Genomic DNA, 27706 nt, shown 5'->3' with positions numbered 1-27706 from the left:
ATGGAACCGAGAGATAAAATATTAATCCTAAAATACTTTCTAAGCATCTTCAACGGAATTTTCTTGGTAAGAATCTTGATTTATTTTTAACAAGTTAAATAACTTGGTAAATATTATTCAGTAACTGTCTTAATTTAAAAAAAAATCTTATTTTCAGGTTTTAGGTCTTATGCTTATGATGTTCGGCATGTGGCTTCTAATTGACAGAAACAATTTATTCACTGTTTTATGTGAGTATAAATAGATATTTTTTTCTGCATTCCATGACTAGCAAAACATACACACGCTAACAACAGAAATAATTATAGGATTTCTTCACAAGGTGGCAGTATTGGATTAAAATACAATGTATTAACTTTGCTGTAATTTATGTTGTCCCTCATTGGACAAATCTATTATCAAAGTGGGAGAAAGAAATCTGTAGCATAGACCCTTAGAACAGCAATTGAAGAGGTATTCTTCCATCGACCTAGCAGTGCCTATACCAGAGCTTAGGTCAGCTTAACTACATCTCTCAGGGGTGTGAATGTAGCCGACATAGCTAGGTCAACCTAAATTTTAGGTATAGACCAGGCCTGAGCCCCTGTCACACCTTTAATCATGGGAAAGATCTTCAAGGGTTCACAAGCTATTTCCTATGTAGACTGGGAGGAGAGCAATCACCGCCACAAAGGCTGAATGTGGGGGAAGGGACCAACTACATTGTCCCAGACATCAGCACTGAGGTGATTTGAAGGTCACAGAACAACTCCAAAAACCTTTCTTGTAGACATGGAAGAAGGGAAGGAAAGAGTTCACCTTAGATGGCTCCTCCCATGTCAGCCTTTAGGGCAGAGAGTGGTCTAAATCAGTGGTTCTCAAAGCCGGTCTGCCGCTTGTTCAGGGAAAGCCCCTAGCAGGCTGGGCCGGTTTGTGTACCTGCCGCTCCCACTGGCCGCGGTTCGCTGCTCCAGGCCAATGCGGGCTGCAGGAAGGGCGGCCAGCACATCTCTTGGCCGGCGCCGCTTCCCGCAGCCCCCATTGGCCTGGAGCGGCAAACTGTGTCCAGTGGGAGCAGCGATCGGCCGAACCTGCGGACGTAGCAGGTAAACAAGCCGTCCTATCCCGCCAGAGGCTTTCCCTGAACAAGCGGCGGACCGGCTTTGAGAACCACTGGTCTAAATGGTTACCCCCAGAGATCTAAGATAGGGAGAAGGAAAGCAAGCTGCCCCTGAAAAGCATTATGTGACCTTGTGGTCTACTCGTCAGTGGATTGGCACAGCTAGGCAGAGTCCCCAGAATAATTATACGAGAACAAGCTCAGTTAAAGAACAAAACCACATCTCTTTATTCCTGCAATACAGTATAGAGGCAGCTCCCCTCCTGCTGCTGGCATTGCTGGCACCAACCATTTTGCCTTCTCCCCACAGGCAGAAAGCACATACCCACACTCCTGTAGTCCCTCTCAGAATTACTTCTTGAGATAGGGATCCTTCCCACCTGTGAGGAGCCACACCTTTAAGAGCTGTCTGTATGCCAAGGAACCACAACTCATGTAGAGTAACTCTGACACAAGACACTGAAGATGTAGAGGGGTGGAGGGTGGAATCACAACCATCTTCTCATGTCCACAAAGATGATAAAATATAAATGGAAGCTTGGTTCTGATCCTCCAAGTAAGGAGGACTGGACCCATGCCCAAAGAGTTTGTGAATCTAGCATGAATTTTGAGTGCACAACAAACCTATAAGCAGGTGAGTGTCCTCTGGTTTCACTATGAAGTGTTCACACAACTCTACTATATATATCTCCTTGTTTACATCTGATGTACTGCTGGACAACTCTGGGTGTCCCACAATGCCTTGTACTATGGTTTCAGACTGAACTCGCACAAATGGATCTACTTTCTATGTGAGTATATACCTCCTCTGAACAATACTGGGAGTTAGCAAAATTTCAGGAGGAAAGCAGATCTCTGTCTCTTTAGCCGGATCTAGCAGTGCAGGTAATAACTTCATTTGGTGACTTCACTAATTCCGTCTATTCAACAATGGCTTTAAAAAAGTTGGTACACTGAATTTTTTAAAAAGAAGACGTTTTAATGGCAGAGGTTTTGTAAGTGAAGGTTACTAAGAAAAAAATCACATTTTCTGAATTCATTTTGTTTCAGCTTTCACAGGTGAAAACCACTTGGTAGCATACATTTCTTATATGTTGCTTGGCGTTGGATCCATCATTGTTTTTATTTCATTCTTGGGATTCCTAGGAAGCTTTGAAGAAATCAGATGGTTACTAATTCTGGTAAGTACAGTCTTGTAAAATGACTCCAGATTTAAGATGTTAATTTGCAAAGCACAGTCAATGAACGTACTACAGGAACAGAGTGTCCCAATATTATTATTTATTTTCTACCAACTGCCTGTGTCACGTGTGAAGCTCTGAAGAAATAGATAAGGAAAGTGAATATAAGATGAGAGATCATGATGTGAGGAGCTGTGTGGCATAAGAGAAGACATTACCAGATGAGAATAAACTGCAGGAAATTGCTTTTATCAAGTCACAATACTAGTGAGCATTAAGCATATGGGTTTTAAAATGTCAGAACATTGCAAATTTTATCCATTAGGTACATTTGCATCATTGGTTTATTATCAGTAAGCTCTTTTCTGGGAGAAAAATGCCTCTAGCCCCTGAAGCAATTTGTAAAACTCCTTTATAGTTTCAGACTATAAAGGTTGCTTCCTGAAAAGAGCCACTTACAGCAACACCTTGTCGAATTACAGTATGCTGTACATCTTGCCACCCTCTTAACACTATAGGTTCATCATGTGATGACAGTACTGAAAAAAACAATTGCGTTGTCAGTTTTGCTACCAGGCCAGATTATTTTACTGGATTATTTGTATAACTCTTCTGCCAGGTGGATCCAGCAGCAACCAGGACCAGGTTCAATATCTAGGGGTTCCTTTTCAACAATACAACACAGAACCAACTCGAGCTCCCACCCAGTAACCTGGGGAAATTACACACCACCCCTGGGCGCCTCTGAGAGGTAATACTTGCCCACTCGCAAGCACAGAGTGTAGAAAAGAAACTTTTAATGAAAGGAGGAAAATCACCCGACATGAATTAGGGAGAATGCCACAAGCGGGATTCATAATCATAAAACTGTGAGCAGGACACCCACCCCAGAGTGCATGGGGCAATGCCTTCCAACTCATGTTCTTGAGTCCGACAACCAAAAGTTCCTTTTCTGTGCCCCTCTCTGCTCCCTCACCATACCTCACTCACAGTGATTGTCCTGGGTCAGAGAGGACTCAGGGTTCAGGGGCACAGCTGTGTGAGTTCACCTCCCACCTAGAGGAGAAGGAACCTTGCTGGCACCTCCAGCTGAGCACTTGCTTTGGCTGGCTGCCCCGCCGGCCGCTGCTCCTTGCCGCCTGGTCACCCCACCAACCGCGGTTCCTCATTGCCTCTCCAGCCTCTCGTTCTGCTCACCGCCTCACTCGTTCACCGGCCAACTGTCAGCCACCTTCTGCTGCCACCTGTCTCTCTGCACATCAGTCTCTTAGTCATTTTCAGCTCTTTTCAGGCTGGGCAGAAACACTACCCCATCTCAAGTGATTTCAACTCTCAGTCATTTTTAGCTCTTCAGCAGGCTGGGCAGAAATACAGTCCCACCACACCTGATTTCAGCTCTGATTCAGCATTTAAAATAACTAAGAGGCTCCTAATGAAGCCTAGTTAGCTCTTTCATTGAACAATGGGGAGGAACAGGTTAAACCACTCTGGGGCCCCCTAGGAAGCCTTTCACAGGGCTCTGGCATTTGAGCCCCTGGTTTAATGAGGTCCTTTCATCTGAGGGTGACCCCCTCATTTGGGACACGTTAAGTACAGTCCTGTTTCTCTGTATTCATACAATAATGCCAACAACATTGGTAACAGCATTTCACTACCCCTGCATTCAATACTAAAGTGATTTGTAACCCAACACCAGCCAAAGTTGATTATTTTGAGCAACACTGCTGGATATCTATGCAGAGTAGGTGTGTACATGTAAATACAGTTTGCTCCGGAAGTCTCTCCCCATCCCAGCTAGCTGTCAGAGGAGAATCCATTCAGTTCATTTAAACCCTTACATTTCGTTGACTTTAATTTATTACTTGATGCTGTCTTCAGTTGTAAATTGGCAGTGCTATTGCATGTGCTCTTGGAACTGTTCAAGAAAAAGTGTCCATGTCCCTCAGACAAAACCTCAACAGGGCAATCAAATTTCACTTTAAACCAGGGGTTCTCAAACTTCATTGCACCGGGACCCCCTTCTGACAACAAAAATTACTACACAACACCAGGAGGGAGGACCAAAGCCTGAGCCTGCCCAAGCCCTGCCACCCCAGGCAGGGGCACCAAAGCCTGAGCCCTGCCGCCCCGGGCAGATGGGGGCAAAGCAAAATGGAAGCTGAAGCTTAATGGAAGCTAAAGCTCAGTCTTTGGCTTTAGCCCTGGGCCCCAACAAGTCTAAAGCCAGCACTGGCGACCCCATTAAAACAGGGTCATGACCCACTTTGGGGTCCTGACTCACAGTTTGAGAACCACTGCTCTAAACCATTGCTCCTCCTGCTGACAATAGTCTGCCTGCCCAGCAAGCTGTGAGGCTCTGTGGAGTCAGCTCTCCTTAGTGCAGTGCTTCGATGGGTGAGATGAAGCACTTGTGTGCTGCACAGCAGACTCCACAGGGCAGGCTTACAGTTTGACTTATGTTAGCAGGGACAAGCTCAGCAGAGATAGCAGTGCTCACTTTATTGCCTTTCTGAAAGTGAAGACTAGCAAGCATAGGAAGAGAAGGAGTAATTGAAATATTTACCATCCCATACAACAGTGGTCCCCAAACTGTTGGGCATACCCTTCTGGGGGGGAGTGCAGAGGAATGTTCGGGGGGGGGTGTGGTGGGGCCCAGGCCAGCCCCCACAGGGGGCAGGGTGGGAGTGCCATCCAGCCCTGCTCTGCCCCAAGACCAGCTCTGCCCCCAGCCACAACTTCACTCGTCCCCCTGCTTTGCCCGCAGCCCAGCTCTGCCCCCAGCCACAGCTCCAGTTGGCCCCCTGCTCAACCCCCAGCCCAGCCCAGCCCCGGCCCCAGCTGCAGCTCTGATCTGTCCCCGGCCAGCTCCAGCCCCAGAGGCAACTCCACTGTTCCCCTTGCTCCACTCCCAGCTTTGCCCTCTGACAGATTCCATTACTGGTAAGGGGGGGTGGGGTACGAGAGGAAAAGGTTGGGCACTTCTGCCATACAACATGCATTCAGGAGATGGGTGATTAGAAGGGCAATTCCCACTACAGCTAATTAGTTAGGGCCTGTTTCTCCATTGCCTTGGACCCGATGTAGTCATTCATACCTGTGTAAAGTGAATGTAAACTGATATTGCTAGTGTGAATGGAGAATTCAGATTTGGAAGGTGTAAATACAATGGTGCAAAGTACAGGGCAGTGGAGAATTAAACACTACCCCAACTCCACCCCCTGTGCCTTGCTCAGGTTAAAAGTATCTTCCCATGTATAACCAGAATTCCAACCTGGGAGTGGTTTCTTCCACATCTGTCAGCTACTTCAATAGTCTCTTCTTTTCAGGCTGGTCAAAATTCTGTCCCTGTAAGGAAATGGTTTGCAACGTTTTTTTCATTTGCAGACCCCTAAAAATTTTGACTGGAGGTGTGAATCCCTTTGGAAATCTTAGACATAGTCTGTGGACCCCAGGGGTCTGCAGACCACAGGTTGAAAACCACTGTTCTATGGTAATGGCAACCTTTTGCGGGTCCCTTAGACATAGTCTGTGGACCCCCAGGGGTGCATGGACCTCTGCTTTAAGGATGCTGGTGCCCTTTGAATCAGAAGAGCATTATTGACTCACTAGCAGTGTGTGCCATCTGCCAAGCTTCCTTGCTTAAGGGCCTTCCTTGACAGGCTGACATTCACAACTTTAGAAGTAGACCTAAGAAATACTAAATCTGCTGGTCTAATAGAAAAAAACAGCTGGAGGTAAAAAAGAAAAAAAAAGGCCTCAGGTGCAAAATTACTAACACTACACTTGTAACACTGCAACATGCAATTGCTTTGTGAACTTTAAGGACCTTAAGCCCTATGACCTGTGTTATACAGATCAGACTAGATGATCACAATAGTCCCTTTTTGGTTTATAATCTACAAATAGGCTATATTTTCAACACAGCTTTGCACAGAAGCAGAAGTGCATACAAGGGCTTATTTCAAATTATAGTAATTTATGGATGTTGTAATGATGATAGAATCTAAGAAGGAGCCTTTGCTTTTTCTGTAGCTTCACATTAGAGAAAGGAAGCAGATAATGCAGTGAAACAGTAGAGAGAGCCTAGAGAGGTCTACACAGCAGACCCCTGTGCATATATTGGGGCCTATCTGAACTCCAAAATAAATGCCCTACTAAGAATGTGGTTGGACTTGATTAATGGGTCGTGAGCCCAGTCTATGTACATACTCCAAAGATTATGGAGAAATAAGGGACTTTAGTCCCTATGTGGGCTACTTATATTGCAGAACACAGCAACTGCCCCAGCACTGCTGCTTCCCCTCCGATGCTATTCAGAGGAGAGTGGGTGGGGAAAAGGCAGAACTTTGACACTGACCTCTTTGATGTGCTGGCCAGTACAGCTGAGATAGTGAGGGGAGGAAAGTAAACTGTGTCAAGAAAAGAGTTGGAGCAGCTGACTTTACTTATGGAGCAAGGAGAGACCAAATTGTGACTCGGGGCTTTCTACATGGTGAGTTAGTGCGTAGCCATCCAGTGTGTGAATCTGTAGCACACTAGTTTGTCATGCACTAACATCCCATGTGATCACTGCTAGAACTAGTGTTTTAATCTGGACTAACTTTAGGTTGTGATTCTGAGTTGAAGTTCAAGGCTGAATCAGGACTAAGGTTACAGTTCAGATTCAACAACACCAAAGTCTGGAGTGCAGGTCTCAAAATCCGTTAATCCAAAACTAAAAAAATAAAATAAAAAAAATTAATACAATATAATCTGTTCTCATGGGATTCCCACCAATTTGGGCTGAAATACTAACAACTGTTCCCATAAGATTTCACCTATATCCAAATTGGAATCAGAAAATAGGCCCCTTCCTCTTTTAGATCCAAAACTATAGGGGCAGGCAGGCCTATAGCTGGAGATTTGAAAATGAATCTCTTTAACTCGAAAGGTTTGAACATTCAAGGTTCTGGTTTTGATCTTTTGTTAATTAGTATTACAGTGTAATCAGTGCCCAATCAGGGATTCGGAACCCATTGTGCTAGCCACTTTACACAAACACAGCCTCAAAAAGCTTACAATCTAAGTTTGATTTTCATGGGGGGGAGGGGATGGTTTTGTTTTAATTTATTTATAAAGCTCTCCCTCCCAACAAGATGCTCTGGATGCTGTGAAGATAATATAATGCAGTAATATATCCCTCCTTTTCAAATGTGGATGTACATTCTGATTATTTATATTTCATTCTAAAAATTCTTGAAGTTTTAAACAGGGATGATACGGATTTGGTCAAATTCAGACTGAAATGGTGTTTTCTCTATTTTCTATCAGTTTTCTGTTGGCTTTAAGCAGGCTACAAAAATATAACTTATAGTCATTTATAGAATGTCATGGTAAATTATATACATATATAATCTTGGACAAGTTCATTTTGATATCAACTATTTCAGATCAGGATAAAATAGGGGAAAATTTGTTTTTATGTCTAGGTATGTTGACTAAACAGTAAACAAAGTTTTCATTTTTTAACTATTTCTTTGCTGGATTTTCACAGGACAATATACAGGCTTATAACAACAGCATAATGCACATTGACTTTGCACACTTTCAACATACTTTTTCAAGAGAATTCTGGAATGAGGTTTCCCAATAGCTCAGAAGGGAAGCCTGTATAGTCCTGTGAAGTTCAGATCATATCCAATCCATACAAACAAGAGTTGGGAATAATGAACAAAAGTATTCACAAGCATCATTTTGAATTAAATTGCAAATTGGCATCAGTATAAATTTTTCTCACAAGTGTTTTCGTTCACAAGCATGTTTGCAAGGAGGGAAAATGTCACAGGTATCAGTGTTTCAGGTACTCATGTAAATGAGTATCAGTAAAACTATTCCCACTGAAAGTGTTCATGTGGCCATCTTGAAAGCTCTTCACATGTTGGGACTCATCCAATCAGGAAGCAGTGACAGTACCATGTAACTTAGGGGATCAAACAGCACAAATAGCAAGCTAAGAATATGTGAAGCAAGCCTTACGGTGAGTCCCTGTAAAACAAGAATATTTCATGTAATCTTGTCTTTGGGCCTGATTGTGCAGATATTACTCCCATTGATACAATGGCATGAGGATTTCATCCATTAGATTTATATCACACTAAGTATGAAGAGTGTTTCACGACAGATAACTTATACGTTGAAGACACAAATGGCTATAATATAGCTACATTATGGAAACACCAAGTATGATTAAATAAAGAATAGCTAGCAGTTATTTTGGCTATTATGGTTGTAACTAGTACTCATATTTGATATCTGTTCTTTAAGGATTTAGTTGCTTCCATTGAAATTAATGGCAAGACACATATCAATTTCAGCAGGATTGGGCTATAATTTTAAATTCTCACAGTTTTTGTTTTTGTTACATTCATGCTCTTATATTCCTTTTTTTGCCCCCTTTCTTTATTATCCTTTGTTGTGTAATATCTAATTTATACTATAAGAACCCTGAGGCAGAGAGATATCCTTTTTGTCAGTAGAGTACCACAAACATCAATGAGGCACACCAGTCAGAGCTAGGAACTCCTGAGTTCTAATTCTGGCTCTTATCCCAGCTCAATCTATGGCACTAGACGAAGGCATCTTAGCCTTTTTGCATCACTTGTTTACATCTGTTAAAGGGAGATGATAATACAGGTATCTAACTGCCAGTCTCCATAAGGTTGTTATGATTATTTACTAAGAGTGAGATCCTGGCCTCACTAAAGTCAATGGCAAAACTCACAGGGGCTGTCTTATGGACACAGTTTGTTGGGGAAGAGTCAACACAACTTTTGTGAAGGAAAATCATGCCTCACCGATCTATTAGAATTCTTTGAGAAGGTCAACAAACATGTGGACAAGAGTGATCCAGGGGACATAGTGTACTTGGACTTTGAGAAAGCCTTTGACAAGGTCCCTCAACAGAGGCTTTTAAGCAAAGTAAGCATTCATGGGATAAGAGGAAATGTCCGCTCATGGATCAGTAACTGGTTAAAGGACAGGAAACAAAGGATAGGAATAAATGATCAGTTATCAGAAAGGAGAGAGGTAAATAGTGGTGTCCCCCAAGGATCTGTACTGGGACCGGTGCTGTTCAACATATTCATAAATTATCTGGAAAAAGGGAACTAATGAGGTGGCAAAATTTGCAGATGATAAGTTACTCAAGATAGTTAAGTCCAAAAACTGCGAAGAGTTACATAGAGATCTCACAAAACTGGGTGACTGGGCAACAAAATGGCAGATGAAATTCATTGTTGATAAATGCAAAACAATGCAAATTGGAAAACATAATCCCAACTATACATATAAAATGATGGGGTCTAAATTAGTTGTCACCACTGAAGAAAGAGATCTTGGAGTCATTGTGGATAGTTCTCTGAAAACAGCCACTCAGTATGCAGTGGCAGTCAAAAAAGCTAACTGAATACGAGGAACCATTAGGAAAGTGATAGATAATAAGACAGAAAATATCATAATGCCTCTATATAAGTCCATGATATGCCCATGCATATTGCATACAGTTCTGGTCACCCCCTCTCTAAAAAGATATATTGGAATTGGAAAAGATACAGCGAAGGACAACAAAAATGATTAAGGGTATGGAACAGCTTCCGTATGAGAAGAGACTGAGACTTTTCAGCTTGGAAAAGAGATGACTAAGGGGGGATATGATTTAGGTCTATAAAATCATGACTGGTGTGGAGAAAGTGTTATTTACTCCTTCTTATAACACAAGAACTAGGGTTACCAAATGAAATTAATAGGCAGCAGGTTTAAAACAAACAAAAGGAAGTACTTCTTCACACAATGCACAGTCAACCTGTGGAACTCATTGCCAGGGGATGCTGTGAAGGTCAAAATTATAGTAGGGTTAAAAAAATAGTTAAATTCATGGAGGATAGGTCCATCAATGGCTATTAGCCAAGATGGTCAGGGATGCAACCCTATGCTCAGGGTATCCCTAGCCTCTGGTTGCCACAAACTGGGTGTGAACAACAGGAGATGGATCATTCCTGTTCATTTCTTCTGAAGCAGTTAGCATTGGCCACTGTCAGAAGACAGGATACTGGGCTAGACAGACCATTTGTCTGACCCAGTATGGTTGTTCTTATGTCTTTTTATTCTAAGTTTGTATAGTGCCTAGCACAGTGGATTCCTGGTCCATAACTGAGGCTACTATCTGTTATGATAATACCAATAAATAATAATTTACTTCAAAGGAGCCTGGATTTCATCCTGTGTTTCATAATGCTTTCAAGATGAACGGCACTATATACTGCAACTACTACATCAGTGTTTCCCAAACTTGGGATGCCGCTTGTGTAGGGAAAGCCCCTGGTGGGCCGGGCCAGTTTGTTTACCTCCCCCGTCCGCAGGTTCTGCTGATCGCGGCTCCCACGACCGCGGTTCACTGCTCCAAGCCAATGGGAGCTGCTGGAAGCGGCGCGGGCCGAGGGACATACTGGCTGCCGCTTCCAGCAGCTCCCATTGGCCTGGAGCAGCGAACTGCGGCCAGTGGGAGCCGCGATCGGCGGAACCTGCAGACGGGGCAGGTAAACAAACCGTCCCAGCCTGCCAGGGGCTTTCCCTACACAAGCGGCGTCCCAAGTTTGGGAAACACTGTACTATGTAATTATTATCCCTATGCTTAACATCTCTGCTACCTATCAGTAACTTTGCATGTTATTTCAATAAAAGTTAAAGCTTCCTCTTTAACTCTATTGTCACCAAGATGTGTTTTACTTAATATCTAAGGCTATGTCTATACTACAGCCTATATCGGCAAAACTTATGTCACTCAGGGGTGTGAATATCCCCCCCTCCCCGAGCAACATAAGTTGCACCGACATAAATGCTTTTGTGCACAGAGCTTTGTCAATGGGAGAGCGTCTGCCACTGACATAGCTTCTGCTGCTCACAGAGGTGGTTTTTTATGCCGACGGGAGAGCTTTCTCCCATAAGCATAGCGTGTCTTCACTAGATGCGCTGTAGTATCAGTACAACTGTGCTGCTGCAATGCTGTATGTATAGACATGGTCTAATCCTGAATGGCAGCAGCAGTGATAGCTAAGCAGTTTGCTCTCAGATTGCTTTTATAGGAACATATTTCCTTGCTTTTATTGGAATACATCTAAATAATAAGCATGGTTGATCAGATTTCAGTTTATGAAGCAGCTTTCCATGCATTGTTCTGTTGTGCAATAATTTTTATTTATATATTTATTTGTATTTGATTTTTTTTAGTATCTGGGACTCATAGTCTTGCTGTTTGGTGTCCAAGTTGCAATGCCAGTACTAATATATATAAGAAAAGAAGAGGTATGTAAACTTTCTATCATATAGGCCTGTTATTAATTTAAAATTGTTGCTAAAATTATTAAGGGCCGATCCCTATGGGGTACAAAGATATGTTATGAACTGAGATGGGAGCTCTGCAGTGGACTTACTATGCCCAAGTATGTTCATGCTGACACATTAGAGGACACAGAGCCACTTGGAACCCAGGCAGATTTGGAAGGTTCTCCTGCAAATTAATTCCCCACCTCCTCCTCCATGGACTCTCCATAGAGCCTTCTCCTGTGAAGGAGCCAAGGAGATTATGGTCAGCAGTAGCACCAATAGATCTGCCCAGGGTGAGCTAGAAAGGGATTGAGGAATTGTCATAATGTCATAAAGGAAATGATACAGGTGCTTGTGAGTGTGGGTTGAGTAGGCGTCAGCTTCCCCGAACCCCACTACCTTTCACTGTGGGCCGATGGGCCCACTTCCTGGTGATATCTCCATTTTGGAGATGTCAGCCAGCTCCGGTGCTGGGCTGGGAGAAGGCTCACTTGCTGTCTTTCCAGCCATCAGCTAGCTTGGATGCTATCCCCACGCCAAGACATCTGGGGAGGCACCACATTCCCGTAACTATGACACCCCTGCTGCATACAGAAGTGGGAAGGAAGAGACAGAAGGGTGGGGATCCATGGCACACCTCTGGCTGCTGCCAACGGGTCTATCCTCATAAAATTCAACTTCTCACAATACAGGCCAGCAGCGTTGGTATTTGACCCTTAGAAAATCACAGGTATTGTTACATGACTCACCATCCCAGAGAACCCCCCTGCAGCAAGACCAGCGGATGTAGCACTTCCACTCCAGTTTCCCCACAGATCTTCAGCCTGCTCTCACCATGCCATTGACTTGCTGCAGTGACTTTGCCCTCCAACTAAGTCATTAACAAGAGTCCACCCCCTCTGGGGAATCCAAATCTAAAACCCAAAGTCTTTGCCACAGCCCATCCTTCCCAAGGGGTCTGTCTTCTCTCCTTTAATTTCAGGCACTCTTCTGCCCACCCTAGGGCTCAGTTTTTGCCCTTTCCAGGTTCATTTCCATCTCATCCCCCCTTTGATTTGCTCCCTGCTATTTCCTGAACAGCCACTCCTTAGCTTCTGCCTGATTTATACCCACCTCTCCAGCCAGCTCCCCACAGCTGGGCTTCCTTCCTCTTAAATCCAACACCCAGCACAGGTGAAGTGGGGTGGGGCTAACTGAACAGTGCTGACTGACACAAGTCCCATTGGCCCTTAAAGGGGCAGGCTGCCCTGTACCAAGTATTTAATCCCACTGTCCAAGCAAAGACTGTGTAAACAATGACCATAGAGCTATAGTATCGGGGGGTAGCTGTGTTAGTCTGAATCTGTAAAAAGCAACAGAGGGTCCTGTGGCACCTTTAAGACTAACAGAAGACTTCTGCTAGTCTTAAAGGTGCCACAGGACCCTCTGTTGCTTTTCATAGAGCTATAGTGCATCTTATATTATCCCAGTTTAGAGGGAACATATTGGCTGAATTAAAGACCACATAGAGCACATGTTTCTGCAAGATCATGACTGGGTGGGGGAAAATATGGAACAGTGTTAGATGGGATGGTCCTAAAATAGTTCACATGACAGAAGGTATTTTCTCTTATGCAATATAAGATGCGTAGGTAATGTACAATACATTAGTACTGCCACTGCTAGACCTTTTGTAAAATTCCAATGCCCGTTAATGGGGAATTAATGTATTTTTAAAAATGATAAAAGAATTATGCTGTAATTAGATAATTAGCTTATGTAATGAGCTTTATTAATGTGAATGATATAATTAACCACTATGTAACAACTGCATCTATCTTGCAATTTATAGCAACAGTAATTGTTACCATGACATGTAAAATATATGAATTAATTACACTATTTGTTAACTTAGGTTCTATTTTAAATGCAAGCACAGCCAGCATATCTGTGAATGCAAAATTCTATGCGATGACTATGGCCCAGATCCACAAAGGGATTTGGGCACCCAAGTCCCAGATTTAGGTACAGCTTGCAGTCCACAGCTGGGAACCGTCTTTTGGAGTCAGGTAAGTAGATCTAAGCTACTTCGATTTGAGTTATGCTATTCATGTAACTCAAATTGCGTAGCTTAGATCGACTTTTCCCTTTAGTGTAGACAAAGCCTCTGCGAGCCCCACATCAGAGCATCCCATAGTCTAGTGGTTAGGGCATGCACATAGAGGGTGGAAAACCCCTTTCTTCCCCATCTGACAGCCATGGTGTGTAAGTTCCCTGGACTGAAGGTTATAAAGGAGGTGTCCCCTAGCCTGTCTCATTTCTCTTCCCCCCACCTCCCAGGCTTCTTGTGTGGAGTTAGGTGTGCACTGCTGCTATTCTTGCAAAAATGGCTTAGGAAACTGACTCCAGGAGACGCTTACTAGCTGTGGATCACGAGCAGAAATAGGCACCTCCCTACATTAGCTAGGTGCCTAACTCTGCAAGGGGTGGGCTTTAGGACACACCTCTCTCCCCAGTATCTGTCATTGACTCCTACATACCTTCATTTTTTTAACAATAGGAAGCAGCAGCTACAGACTGTGCAAAACTGTTGACCTGATACTCCATGGTTTTGTACCTTCATATAGTAGTTTATGCACTTCACTTCAGCACTGCGGCTCTATGGAGGGCAGTAATTGGTGGTTCCATACAGAAGTCCTGACTCCTCCCTCTCCTGGCCATACTCCCTAAACTCTATTGCATGGGAATGCAAACAGAGTCCCCACAAAACTAGGCTCAGAATGCACAGGGGGTGCAGGCTCTTGTGCAGGTTTTCCAAAGCCAGCTCCTATCCCCACACTATACAGTAGAACTGCATCAGTTCTGCTGCATCTGGGTCTCTCCATGGCACCAGAATTTGCCTCTTAACCAGTAATTAATGCTGACTGAGTTCTGCCTGTCATAGAATAATTTTCTGTATTGTAATATTTGAACAGATATGATATATTCAGGAATGTTGTGTGTGTGTGTATGTTATTTTAAAGACAGCAGTAAAGCAAATACAATTGTATCTCAACCTAACTATAATGCTGCTCAGGTATTAAAATAAATTAGACTAACATGCTATAATTCACAATGCAGAGCTTCCAACCATGTCTGCAGAATGAATAGGCTAATTGGGGTGGCAGAGAGAGACTTACCATTTGCTTGCATTGTAATGAAATGTTTCCACAACCTACCGCATGTCATCATATGTTACTCATGCCCTCTGTGTAACTTTTCCCTGTGATCTGTCACTCCAATGCCCTAGAGCAGGGCTGGCCAACCTGAGCCTGAGAAGGAGCCAGAATTTATCAATGGACATTGCCAAAGAGCCACAGTAATACATCAGCAGCCCCGCATCAGCTTTCCCCCCCACTCCCAGCGCCTCCCGCCCACCGGCAGCCACGCTGATCAGCGCCTTCCCCTCCCTCCCCACACCTCCCAATCAGCTGTTTCTTGGCATGCAGGAGGCTCTGGGGGGAAAGGGGAAGGAGCAAGGGCACGGCAGGCTTGGGAGGGGGCAGGAAGGAGTAGAGTGGGGGCAGGGCCTGTGGCAGATCCAGGGGTTGAGCAGTGAGCACCCCCTTGCACATTGGAAAGTTGGCACCTGTAGCTCCAGCCCTGGAGTTGGTGTTGGTGCCTATACAAGGAGCCGCATATTAACTTCTGAAGAGCCGCATGTGGCCACCCCTGCACTTGAGGCTGCTGTTACACTGGGTCACTTTGTTCATCTTCTTATTTTTGCTTTCTTCTTTTCTGTTGCTCCCGTGACCGCGGCTGTTCTCACATATGGTAAAGAGGCCAAAGCAACGCTGCTCACAGGTGGCTCTTGGAGAAAGCAGAATGTCAGTAAAAGAAAAAACACAGACTGCAGTATCCCCTTTCCCAAAAGTGGAAACATTGAGGGCCTCCTTCCACAACAGAAATGTCCAGGTTTCAGGTCCCTGAGCCTTTTCATGAAAACTAGAGTATACAACATGCTGCTGACATACATGTTCTTTCATCAGAACTCTAAGGAGACATACTCAGGAGAGGCAACATGGTCTAGTTGATAGGGCACTGTAGTGGGAGACTGGACGAGCCTGCCTCTGCCTTTGACCTGCTGTGTGATCTCTGACAAGTCATTTGAAGTTCGTGCCTCAGTTTCCCCTCCCACCCTTTGCCTATGTCATCTATTTTGACTAAAGTTCTTCAGCATAAGGACTGTTTCTCACTACATGTTTGTACAGTGCCTAGCATAATGAGGCCTTGATCTCAGTTGGGGCCTCTGGGCACCACTGTCATACTAATAATACAATATTTTGAGCAGTTTATTTTAAATCAACCAGTGTGTATTGTAAATGCTCTGTATTAACAGGTCCAGATTATGTGGAATGACAGAATTGATGCAGTTATTTCTAACTATGGGAACAAAAATCTGACTGGAAGAGAACATGAGTGGGATATTCTGAATGCTGTGCAGCATACTGTAAGCAGAAAATTGAAAAATCACCACCCCAGAAATGTTCTATCACCTTTTATCATATGAAAAGTCTATGTCATAAAGCACTCTGAAAAAACTGTTGTTTAGCTACAGGCTTATATATCATGGCAGCTGGTGTCAGATGTAAGTAGATATATTCTCTACTGTTTAACTGAAAACTTGGATGTCTATGGGGTTGAGAGGACTAGCTCTGCAGATGTGCAAAAGGACTCCCCATCCTTGCTTTGCCACCCTGTGCAGGAGCAGGCACAGTCCCAGTCATTGTAGGACACTGGTCTAATTAGGCCCCTGGGCATAAGGGCAAGAATTCTCTAATGCCTTGGCCAGTGCTAGAAACCACAAAGGATGTGGGCAGGATGTGGCCGTGGCCTCAACCCCATGCAAATTGTCTAATGGAGGTGTTCCAGCATGGAGAGGCTTGAACACTGCAACCTGTAAGAGGGTATAGCTGGGGTCACACTGTTGCAGCAATCACATGGGAATTGTCATGTGCCTTCCTCAGGGGCAATGCTGATCTCTCCAATGCATTATACCATACTCATCACCATCGTGTCCAAGTGCATGTGAGAACACCTGCTGGTGCTATATTTCTCTTCACCAGCCCTGACTGCCAGAGGCAACTTAAAGCCACATTAGTCCCGCATATCAACTTTTTATTACTAATATTTCAGAGCATTCATAAACATTTTCATTACATGGCGATACATGAACAGTTTCCTCTGTTAGAAGTCCTTAATAGCAGCATCATTTTCCATGGGATAAATTGCTTAAAAGGTGAACTACAGAATTCTTTGCAAATGATAAGCAATGATTTATGATCCCAAATAATCACAGCAATATCTACCCTTAAAATTACAAGTTCATTTGCATTGCAGATACATTTTAAAACAAACATTCTTTGAAAATCTGTTCTTCCTTCTCTGAGTTGCAAAGTCCTGATTTCAGCAACAGCTGATACTGACATCATCATAAACCAATATGCTTCCAGCTCTTATATGATGTCATCAACAATTTGTTAGAAAAACACAACCACAACCTAAGATTTCACAGCTTTTTGCTTGATAAGTTTTTCCAGCAAAATATGGGTTTTCATTGACAACATTTTTTTGTAGGAAAATGTTATTTTTAACTGAATTATCTAATTTTTTTCAACAGGAAAATTCTAAACAGGACATTTCCTTTTGAGTTGATATTTCAACCTGAAAATTTTTGAATCAATATTGTGCAGTGTCAAAAACGACACTTATATAGCCATTTCCAATTTGAAATTTTTCAGAACTGTTTCTTCTTTTATTTTATTTTTTATTTTTATTTTATATTTTGACTTTTCATACTGTTTTAGGATGAAAACAAATGTTGAAATATTAGACTTTCCCCTGGGACAGAAATCCAGCTTTCCAAACAGTTCTACCATTGATATTCAAACAGGTTTTTGGGAAGGATGCCTGGAGCTGACCCATGTGATTTTGTGGTAGTGGTTAGCTTTTTGCCAAAAAACGAGAACCTTACGGCTGGATTGTCAAAAGAGCTCCACTCTCATTTAGGTACTAACATAAAAGGCCAGGTTTTCAAAAGAACTCAGCATGTTGGGAGCTGAGCTCTTAAAAATCTTACCGTAAGTGTCACCATAAGAGCTGCTGAGTTGTGAGTGCTTTGGAAAATCTTGCTCTTATAGAGATGTCTAAATCAGACCTGTACACCTTAGAAATCTGGCCCTAATTATGGAAGTGTACACTATTTATTTGGTATTTTTACAGATTTTCCTCTTTTCTTTCTGGTAGTATTTCACTGTGCCCTGGCCTGTTGTCAGTTTGGTGCCTCTACTGCTTGACTGCATAAACAACAATGTATAAAGTGAATGCCTTCTTAGCTCACATTTAAACCTTGATGAAGGCTGAGTGTGATGGCCAAAATGTTTGGCATTTGCCTGGAATAAAAACATTATAACAACATTTCCAGTTTACATTTTTAGTAGTTCTGTCATGACCCTTGTGCCCCAAATAGAAATTCCCTTAAAATATATATTTTAAGAACATATTCCTCTCCTAATATACACATGTAAAATGTACATTCCAAACATGTCATTGAATATTACAAATATGTAATATTTGCAATGGCTGTTTTGGAAAAGAGATTGGATTCTTACATGATAGAGAATGGTGAGACAATATAAACCATATTTTTAAGGAATAAACTACATCACTGACACTACTACTACTATCTCTTATTGTATTATAATTCTGTCTACCTTGGGGGCACAATGTGTCATTCTTTATTTGTTTTGGCATTAAAAGTGACAGGATCTTTTTTTTCTAGCTGGAATGCTGTGGAAGACACAATTCTACAGACTGGAAAAAGAATGAAAATAAAGAACACACAAATCAGGTCCCATGTTCATGTACAAAATCTAATAGGAAGGAATGGTTTTGTGATGCCCCCGCGAATGAAGTGTACACTAAGGTAAGGAAAAACCAATTTTATTTTACCTGAGTGACCACAGTAGCTAGCTTTCATAACTTAGGGCTGGTCTACACTACACAGTTAGGTCAAAGTAAGGCGGAATCCGTGAAATTGACAAGAAAGCTGGACAGCTAGAGCCCAGCTGCCCCTTGCTCCACTGGAGAGCTGGGTGGCTGGACCCCACTATCATCTGGGAGCTGGGGTGAGAAGCCCAAGTGGCTCTCCCCCACTCCTGGCAGGGAATGGGGAGGCAAGAAGCCCCTGGTGGCTTCCCCCCCGACTCCTGGAGGTGAACAGGGAGCGTGTGGGGGGGGGGGGAACCCTGCCAGGAGCCCCAGAGCCTGTGGGGCAGCTGGGCTTGCAGCAGGGAGCTGCAAGTGGAGCTGAGAGACCAGGCTTTCAGCTCCCCACACTGGCTCTCTTAGGTCGGTGGAAGCGCTCCTTGTGAGGACACGCACCACCAACCCAAGTAGGGTAGTGTGGACATGCACCACCACAGTAATTAGTGCAATGGCTGTAAGTTTATCTAATATAGATCAATTTACATTTATAGTGTAGACATACCCTAAATTAACTTTTGAAAACTCTTTCCAAATCTTAATTAAACCATAAGTGCCTTTACAAAAATTGAAACAAAAGTAATGATCATCATAATTAAAGCAAAGACATTCTTGGGCAGGCTGCTGGCGTGGTTGTTACTCTTTAGGAGTCTACCACACAGGAAACTCTAGATCAAGGAGGAGACCTCAGGATAACAGGAGCTGGGAGCATCACAGAGTGAGTCAGTCATGAGAGAACATTTACTGGTAGCTTGTGCAGTACTGAAGTTGTTGCCATCCACCATTTTGTGCTCTGTGCAAGTACAGCTATGATACAGGAAAAGAGTGAAGAATGTAACATAAAAGCAATGGCAACACATAATTGTTATCATTGTTGTTATTTGTATCATGCCAGCAGTGTATTCACCTATTTAGGAGTTGTCTTTCACCAAAACATCTGCATGCACTTTACAGAATTAAAGAACCCCAAGCAGAAAAATAAGAATCATATTATCAGAGAACCCTGATAGATCAGAACTAGCTAATTATAAAAGAGAAGGACAAGCTTGTCTAGGGCCATCAGATTGCAGTTATTAGAAAGCTGGAGCAAAGAGATACATCTTACCATACTTCCTAAAAGCACCCAAAGTTGATCTCATATAATCTTACATTGGGAACAAATTCAAGAGGGGCAGGATCCAGAGAGAATACTATAATCCTATGCTCTTGAGCAATATTCTTCAGACAAACAGCCGAAGGCACCTCATGTCAATCATAGATAGTTTGGAATGGTATAGTATGAAAAGAAAGATTTTCAGCAACAAATGGGACCAAGATCATTGAGGGGTTTGTAGATACTAATCAGCAACTTGAATTTCACCTGAAAGGGAACTGGCAGACAATATTTCATTCTTTTCATATCAAGTTGGCACTGTCCCCTTTTGTTGCAACAAATTAACTCTGATAGCAGGTCATTTACTGGGATATAGAGACATATTTGATCATCTATATATTAGAGTATTCTTCCCCCGTGGAATATTAAGACTTTTTGTCAAAAAAGCAAATGTTCAAAAATAGATATTTTTTATTTATGTATTTATGGTTTGACAACTGAAACTAATTATTTTTTTACCTGAAAACTGTCAGAGACTGAAAGCTTTCAGTCAAAAACAACAGAAATCCTTCTTTGGGTTTCTGTTTTCCTAGATACCCCCTCATCCCCAAATGAAAGAAAAACAGAAACTCTTCATGAAATTTTTCATTTAATCAAAAATCCAATTTGCTGTTGGAAAACAGTTTCAACAGAAAATCTTTGAGCAGTCCTAATTTATAAAAACTTTATTCTTGACACTATTCCAAGATACAGTTTTCTGAATATGTACACGTACTGTTATTCAAAATCAGGGAAGTGGAAAGAGGAAAAGACATGGAGATTGGAAGTTTATATTAGTGTGAGACCTGCACAATACCTTTTCCCTGCAGTAACAATGACCCTTCTTTACTTTTCAGCTTCTTTCCTATATAACAGTTTATTAATTATTGAAGTGACTGGTATAACAAACACAAACAATGATCCAGAAGTCATATAAGTCCATCCTGAGATGAATAATATGTGGGATTCACAGTAAACTTGCAATAGCTAAACATACTCTTTTAAGCATCCAATTGTAGAGTGATTGGATGCTTGACTGAGGAGCCATCAATATGCTTTTACAAAAGCAAAATTCCCCCTTAGATAGATCAGCCACTAGTCCCAGGATTTTGGGGTGCAAAGGTAACTGATTCAGTCATTTACTTTTAAAAACTGGTTTATACATTTAAAAAAAAACACTTGAAAATGTTTTGGGCCAAACTCTCAGCGTTAATGTGACTGCCTTCCAATGAGTAAGTATCAGAACCCATAAATCCCTGGTAGGAAGTTGTTGCATAAAATTTGAACAGGGACATGTTATAAACATGCAGTCTGAATCCAGGAATCAAAAATAATTTTGCAGTTAATATCTATTCATCTGCTTTTGCCTAGGGATGTGACGAGTATATTAAAATGTGGTTTGAAAACAACACTTTGGTCTTAATTGCAATTAATATTGCACTGCTAACTGTAGAGGTAAGAGTACTTGATTTTTTTTAAAATAAGAAAATATTGACAAACTAGTGTGACCCACAAAAATAAGTTTAGTGTTCTATGGGCATGACCCTGCCCCATTAAAATCATGTAGGAAGTTACATTAACTTCAACGGGAGCAAGATAAGTCTCTATTTATTGGTGGCTTTGTTAACTAAGTTAATGTCTACACTGACCCACTGTTCGGATGACAGGGCTGTGAATAATAGAGTGCATTGTAGCTCCCGTAAGAGGATGCTGTGGGCTCAAACTAAAAGGTCCCCGGTTTGTGTATTGCAAACTAGGAACTTTTTAGTTCATGCTCTCTGTGTCTACCTAGGAGAGTTACAGCAAAGCACTTTGGTGCACACTGCTATTCACAACCCCGAAGTCTGAACTGTGTGGCATTGTAGATACAGCCTTAGGCCATGTCTACACTACCACTTATGTGAAAGGGGTGTGAAAAAAACACTCCTGTGCACAACATAAGTTTCGCCGGTGGCATAAGTGGTAGTGTGCACAACACTATGTCAGTGGGAGAGCTTCTCCTAGCTACCATTGCTTGTTGGAGGTGGTTTAATTATGCTGGCGGGAGAGCTCTCTCCCATCAAGATAGAGAGGAAACAAGAGAGATCTTACAGTGGGGCAGCTGCATTAGTACAGCTGTGCTGCTGTAAGATCTCTAGTGTAGACATAGCCTCAGAAACAGTATTCCCAGAGCCAGTGTTGCTGGAACATTTTTAGTAGTGGGGGTGCTGAAAGCCAGCCCCCTTATCCCTGTCTGCTCTCCCCTCCCCCCCCCCCCCGCCAAGAGGCTGGAAGCAGGGAGGGGGGACCTGGACAGGGTAAAGGGGCCAAGGCCACAGCTGGGGGCAGGCGTGGGGCCAGGAGCGGAGCCCTGGGCAGGGGCCAGCAGCCGAGACCCCACGTACAGGGCCAAGAGCAGAGCCCCAGCTGTGGGGCCAGGCATGGGGCCATCAGCTGGGGAGCAAGGCCGGTGTCCCAGGAGCAGAGCCCCAGGTGCAGGGCTGGGAGAGGGACAGGCCCCGGGAGCGGACGCCTGGGAGTGGGGGGTGGGGCTGGCGACCAGGACCCGAGCCCCAGGTGAGATGAGGGGTTGGGGAGCGGAGTGCGAGCGGAGGGCTGGGAGCACAGCATAGGTGTGGGAAACACCCCAATGGCTGGGGAGCGGGGAGCTGGGCCGGCGGCCCTGCATAAAAGCTGAGGGTGCTGCAGCACCTCCCACACCGCTACTTCCCATGCCTATACCCAGAGCAGTAAAGACTCCTTCACTGATGTTGGTGCCCATTCTGTCTCTAATTTGTTTATACAGCTTGTTTCTTTAACCTGCAGTGGAGGAAAAGTCAGTTACTGAGATTGTAAGCTTTTTGGGGCAGGGACAATCTTGTTATTGTTTGTTTGTACGGCATCTAGTACAGTGGGGTCCTGGTCCATTACTGGGGCTCTGAGGTGATACCATACTACTACTGCTTATTATTAATATTTGATAAATGTGCACTAAATCAAACAGCACAAAATCACGTTAGGAAGAAAATTCATTCTCAAATTTATGAGAAAAATATATCATAAAAAAGTTATAAACTCTGCAAAAACAAAACAAAATTTGTGTCGAATTACAACAAAGATTCATCCTGAATTCCATAGGCAGCCCGAAGTCCCACTGCCACCAATGGAAGTTGTCGGAGCACAAAGGAAGTTGGCTCAGATCCCAAATCACTGAGTTGGAAATTGAGTTACCTCAGTTTTATACTGAGACTGAGAGCAGAATCTAACTCTGTATCTCCAGACACTTTTATTGTTCCACTGTCATATACTGGTAGGTCAGTGGAATTCCCCATTATCAGTGTTGGCCAAATTAGTAATAAAAAATGGTTTAGAGGTTATTTATATTAAGTACTGGACTGTGATACAGACTAATTCATATTCTGACTGAACTGATTTATCCATCTCTCCTGACATACAGCCCTTTAAGGAATTGATCTATGATCACCGTTTTTATCTGCAAGTATATTCTGCTGGAATCTTTTCTCTGTCAGATATTTTATTATTTTACTTTTGGGATTTTCTGATCTGCACATCATCTCTTCCATTGGTGTGTTTTAGGGGCAAATGAAATTTATGGCAACATTTACGTTATTTTAAGTAGGTATGTATCTCCCATTCCCATAGTGCCTCACAATCTTTTATGTCTTTAGCCTCACAACACACTCCCGTGAGGTAGGGAAGTGCTATTATTCCCATTTTACAGAGGGGGATCGAAGGCAGAGAAAGACCAAATGACCTGTGTAAGGTCACACAAGAAACTTAGGAAAGGGAGAGGGAACTGAACCCACATCTTCCAAGTCCTACATTAGCATTCTAACCACTGGTTTATCTTTCCTGTCATTCTGCCTACTGTGGCATCAGTGGGAGCAGGATCTGGCCTCTAAACTGCAACAGATTAAATTTAGATATCAATGAGCATAAATGACTATGACCCGCTTTAATTTTTAACCCATTCTTTCTTCCTTTTTTCAGGTCCTCCTGTTCACACTAGGTGTATTGCTGTTCAAAAACATCAAGAAGAATAAAATTTCACTAAAGGAATAAAGAAAGATTTTTGGTGTTGTTATATTGCATGAATTATCTAATAATTCTTTAATCCAGAGGTTCCCAAACTTTTCTTATTGTGTACCCCCTTCCAGATCTACCAGGTGCCCATGTACCCCTACCCTTCTCATCACTGATACTTTGTGTGTTCTTCTTAACACTACCAGTCTTTAGCCATCTGTCCATATTCACTGTTATGTACAGATATAATTATAGTGCGACATATACAACCAAAAAAATCCCCCTAAATTCTGAGCTAAGTTAGACTGGACCGTTGCTGGGCAACTGAACCTGCACTGTACGGTGATTGGAGGTGAGGACAGGGCTGGATTTACACCTTACGCACTCCTAGGCACAGCATCTTCAGCACCCCCGTCCCCTGACTACAGCTGACCTTTGTGTTGCACACAATTTTAGAGAGGTAAGGCGCCCCTAGAATGCTAGTGCCCCTAGGTACGTGCCTACTATGTCTGGCCCTGGGTGAGGCCTCTGTACATCTGTGTCTTTGTGTATCTGTGTTCTCATTGATACATCTTGAAGTAAATTAACTACCATATTTTATATAACAAATTCCCACAGAGTTTTAAAGATTTGTCTGCATAGCCTATTATGAAAATGTAATAAATAAAATAATTAATAAATAAAATCCACCATTACACAATTTTTCCTGTGTACCCCCCAGAGATGTCTTGAATACCCCCAGGAGTACGCATGCCAGAGTTTGGGAACCTCTGCTTTAATCTGACCCTTCAAGTCAAAGGAAAGACTCCCATTAAAATCAACGATGTTTGGCTCAGGCCCTAAAATATCACAATTACTCTGAAAGATTGTAATTTATGTGTTGATACAGAAAATATCCCAATGGATATAGCTTCCTGCTGTGTACTGCATAACATATGTGAATTTATGTCTTGATACATTTGTGTATTGTTTGTAGTCTTGGTTATGATATTTATACTACAAAGATATACAGACTAAAGTATTGAGCACTTTCACATTAACTAGCTGGATAATAAAACATTCTGTGAAACTGAATACTAGTTTTCTGAGTCTCCAAAACAACTTGCTCTGTGAGTTATGTTATATATGTTGCTGTACCTGCAAATAACTCTAAAACAGAAAGATATGTGGGCATTATCACTGGGGTTACTGACCCCATTTAAGAAGAGTCTGGGCCCAGGCTACCCATGATGAACTGATTTAAGGGAAACAAGCCTATCTAGGCAGCCTGATAAAAGGCCATCAGGACTCGGTTGAAGAGAGGTGCTCACAGAAGGAGAGTATCAGAGGGGTAGCCGTGTTAGTCTGAATCTGTAAAAAGCAACAGAGGGTCCTGTGGCACCTTTGAGACTAACAGAAGTATTGGGAGCATAAGCTTTCGTGGGTAAGAACCTCACTTCTTCACATGCAAGAAGAAGTGAGGTTCTTCAGATGCAAGAAGAAGTGAGGTTCTTCACTTGCATCTGAAGAAGTGAGGTTCTTACCCACGAAAGCTTATGCTCCCAATACTTCTGTTAGTCTCAAAGGTGCCAGAGGACCCTCTGTTGCTTTTCACAGAAGGAGAAGCACTCCTAAGAGAGAGGTGTTCCCTGAAAACCACAGGCACAAAGAGGAGGGCTGTGCCACCTCCTGAACCCAAGAGGAGAGACTAGAGGCCTGGACTGAGAACCCACAGGCTCCAAGGAGGAAGGATGTGCAACCCCTGAACCCAAAGGGAGAGACTTTATTTCAAGTTTATTTTGCTTTAATAAAGGAGATCTCCAGCATGGGTATTTTGTCTTCACTCAATTCAATTGTGTGGAAGGGGTTCAGAAAAGAGAAACTGAGGCCAGGAGTGCCTGCAGCACCACACTAAATCAAGAGGAAGTGCTACAGGGCAGGATGACCTGCAACAGGCATTCATCAGGCTCAGTGGTCAACCAAACAAACTTGGCATCGAAGTGGGCAAGACAGCTTTTCCTGACAAATCCTACCAGTTTTTTCTTTTCAGTAGCAGTGAGTCTCAGAGCCCAGGTCAACTGACTCAGGCTCGCACAACAGGGCTAAAAATAGCAGTGTAGATATTCTGCCCGAGCTCTGAGACCCTCCCCCCTCACAGGTTTCAAAGTCCAGGCTCCAAGCCCCAGAAGGAACAGCTATACTGCTATATTTAGCCCTGTAGGGCAAACCCGAGTCAGTTGACCTAGGATCTGCGACTCGCTGATGCAGGTTTATTTTATTTTATTTTTATTGCTGGGTAGACAGGGAGAGCAGGGAGGGGAGGGGCTGTGAGGGATAAGGAAGGGGAGAGACAAGGCCAGCTCCAGGGTTTTGGCCACCCCAAGCAGCCAAAAAAAAAAGAAAAAAGAAAAAAGAAAAGCCGCGATCGCGATCTGCAGCGGCAATTCAGCAGGAGGTCCTTCGCTCCCAGCAGGAGCGAGGGACCGTCCGAACAGCTGGACTTGCCGTCCCTCTCAGAAGTGGCCGCCCCAAGCACCTGCTGGTGCCTGGAGCCGGCCCTGGGGAGAGAGAGCAGGTGGCAATGCCTGAAACGGGGAGCTGAGCCCAGCCAGCCCTGCAGGACAGCAGCTGCTTCAACCAGGAGAGAAGGTTTTGGAGGAGAAACCTGGGATTGTTTGGGAGGTCTGCATGTTCCTTTCCTGCTGGATGGTCCTCTTCTTTGTCTGTGGGCTTGGGTGAAGCCAATCAGGGATCCTCAGACATACTTATCCTAGGAGCAATAAAAGGTTTTAAGGAAAATTGATACCTGGTATTGTATTGTAATTTAAACTGAAACACAGTGGGCTAATGTCCAAATTCTGCAAATAAGGACTGTGGTCTGTGTCCAGATATTGACCTTGGATGAGCTCCTATTGACATCAATGACAGACTGGCATGCACAACTGAGGGGAGAATTTGTCTCAACATGTAGATCAATCCTGCACAGATTTTTAAAATTCTGCTCAAAGGCATTACCCTCTCAATGCCAGCCACCCACATTCACAATAAAATATGAATGTACATTGACTGCTAAAGCTTCCAACAAGCATTTTTCATGAATCCATGCTTTTGTGTGCCTTGAACAAGGCCAAACATGCTGCTGGTGTTTAACAAATAATAATAATATTAATTAATAATTAATGATACAAAACATAGTAATGCCAGGTGAGAGAATCTGAAAAAAGGAATAAGAAGAAATAAAGATGAAATTCCATGTATGTGCCAGAAAAATTGAATAATTATAGTTAAAAGAAATCAAATATTTATGTTTTGCAATTAGAAGGAGGAAACATATAAGGTCTTCTATCTGTTAACTTGTGTTGTGTTTCTATAGAAATACTAGAGGATACAAAGTGTTTAAAGGATATAAAGTATGTAGAAAAAGCCATCACAAAATTCACAGAACACCACAAAATCCTAAAGGCTAAGGCAAAAACTGAGTTACACCTTGCAAGGACATAATGGGCAGTAAGAAGAGGTTCTATACATACAGTAGGAGTAAGAGAAAGATAGAGGAAAACATAGTTCCTCTACTTAGTGGGGAAGGAGAACTAAAAATAGATGACATAAAGAAGGTGAGGTGATTAATGCCTATTTTGCTTCAGTCTTCACTAAAAAGGTAAATTGTGACCAGATATTAGACACAATATTAACAATAAGGGGGGAGGAACATAAGCCAAAATAGGGAAAGAACAGGTTAAAGAATATTTAGATAAATTAGATGGGGAGGAAAAGCAAGGGTGCCCTGGTACTTTGCAATCTTGGGTTAGAATACTGTGCATGGTCCCCAATAGTACTAGAAGTTTGCAAGTAGTCTCTGACCATATTGGAAATTAAATGGCACAAAATTTTGTTAATGAAGAGTTAAGGTTGACCAGTGATAGCTCGTGT

At 42.9% G+C, this 27706-nt stretch overlaps 1 protein-coding gene across 1 annotated transcript; it reads left to right on the top strand.

Annotated features, from left to right (window-relative positions):
- On the top strand, window positions 1-23836 carry TSPAN19 (tetraspanin 19). The gene is made up of 8 exons (XM_065401403.1): window positions 1-66; window positions 158-230; window positions 2150-2280; window positions 11545-11619; window positions 15998-16108; window positions 18440-18583; window positions 21146-21229; window positions 23765-23836. The coding sequence occupies exons 1-8, from the start codon at window positions 1-3 to the stop codon at window positions 23834-23836; spliced, it is 756 nt and encodes a 251-aa protein (XP_065257475.1).
- Window positions 23837-27706: the final 3870 nt, after the last annotated feature.

The sequence above is a fragment of the Emys orbicularis genome, chromosome 1 (assembly GCF_028017835.1).
Source record: "Emys orbicularis isolate rEmyOrb1 chromosome 1, rEmyOrb1.hap1, whole genome shotgun sequence".
NCBI classification, from domain to species: Eukaryota; Metazoa; Chordata; order Testudines; family Emydidae; genus Emys; species Emys orbicularis.
The sequence above is the reverse complement of the archived record's forward strand: the minus strand, read 5'-3'. Positions and strand labels throughout refer to the sequence as shown.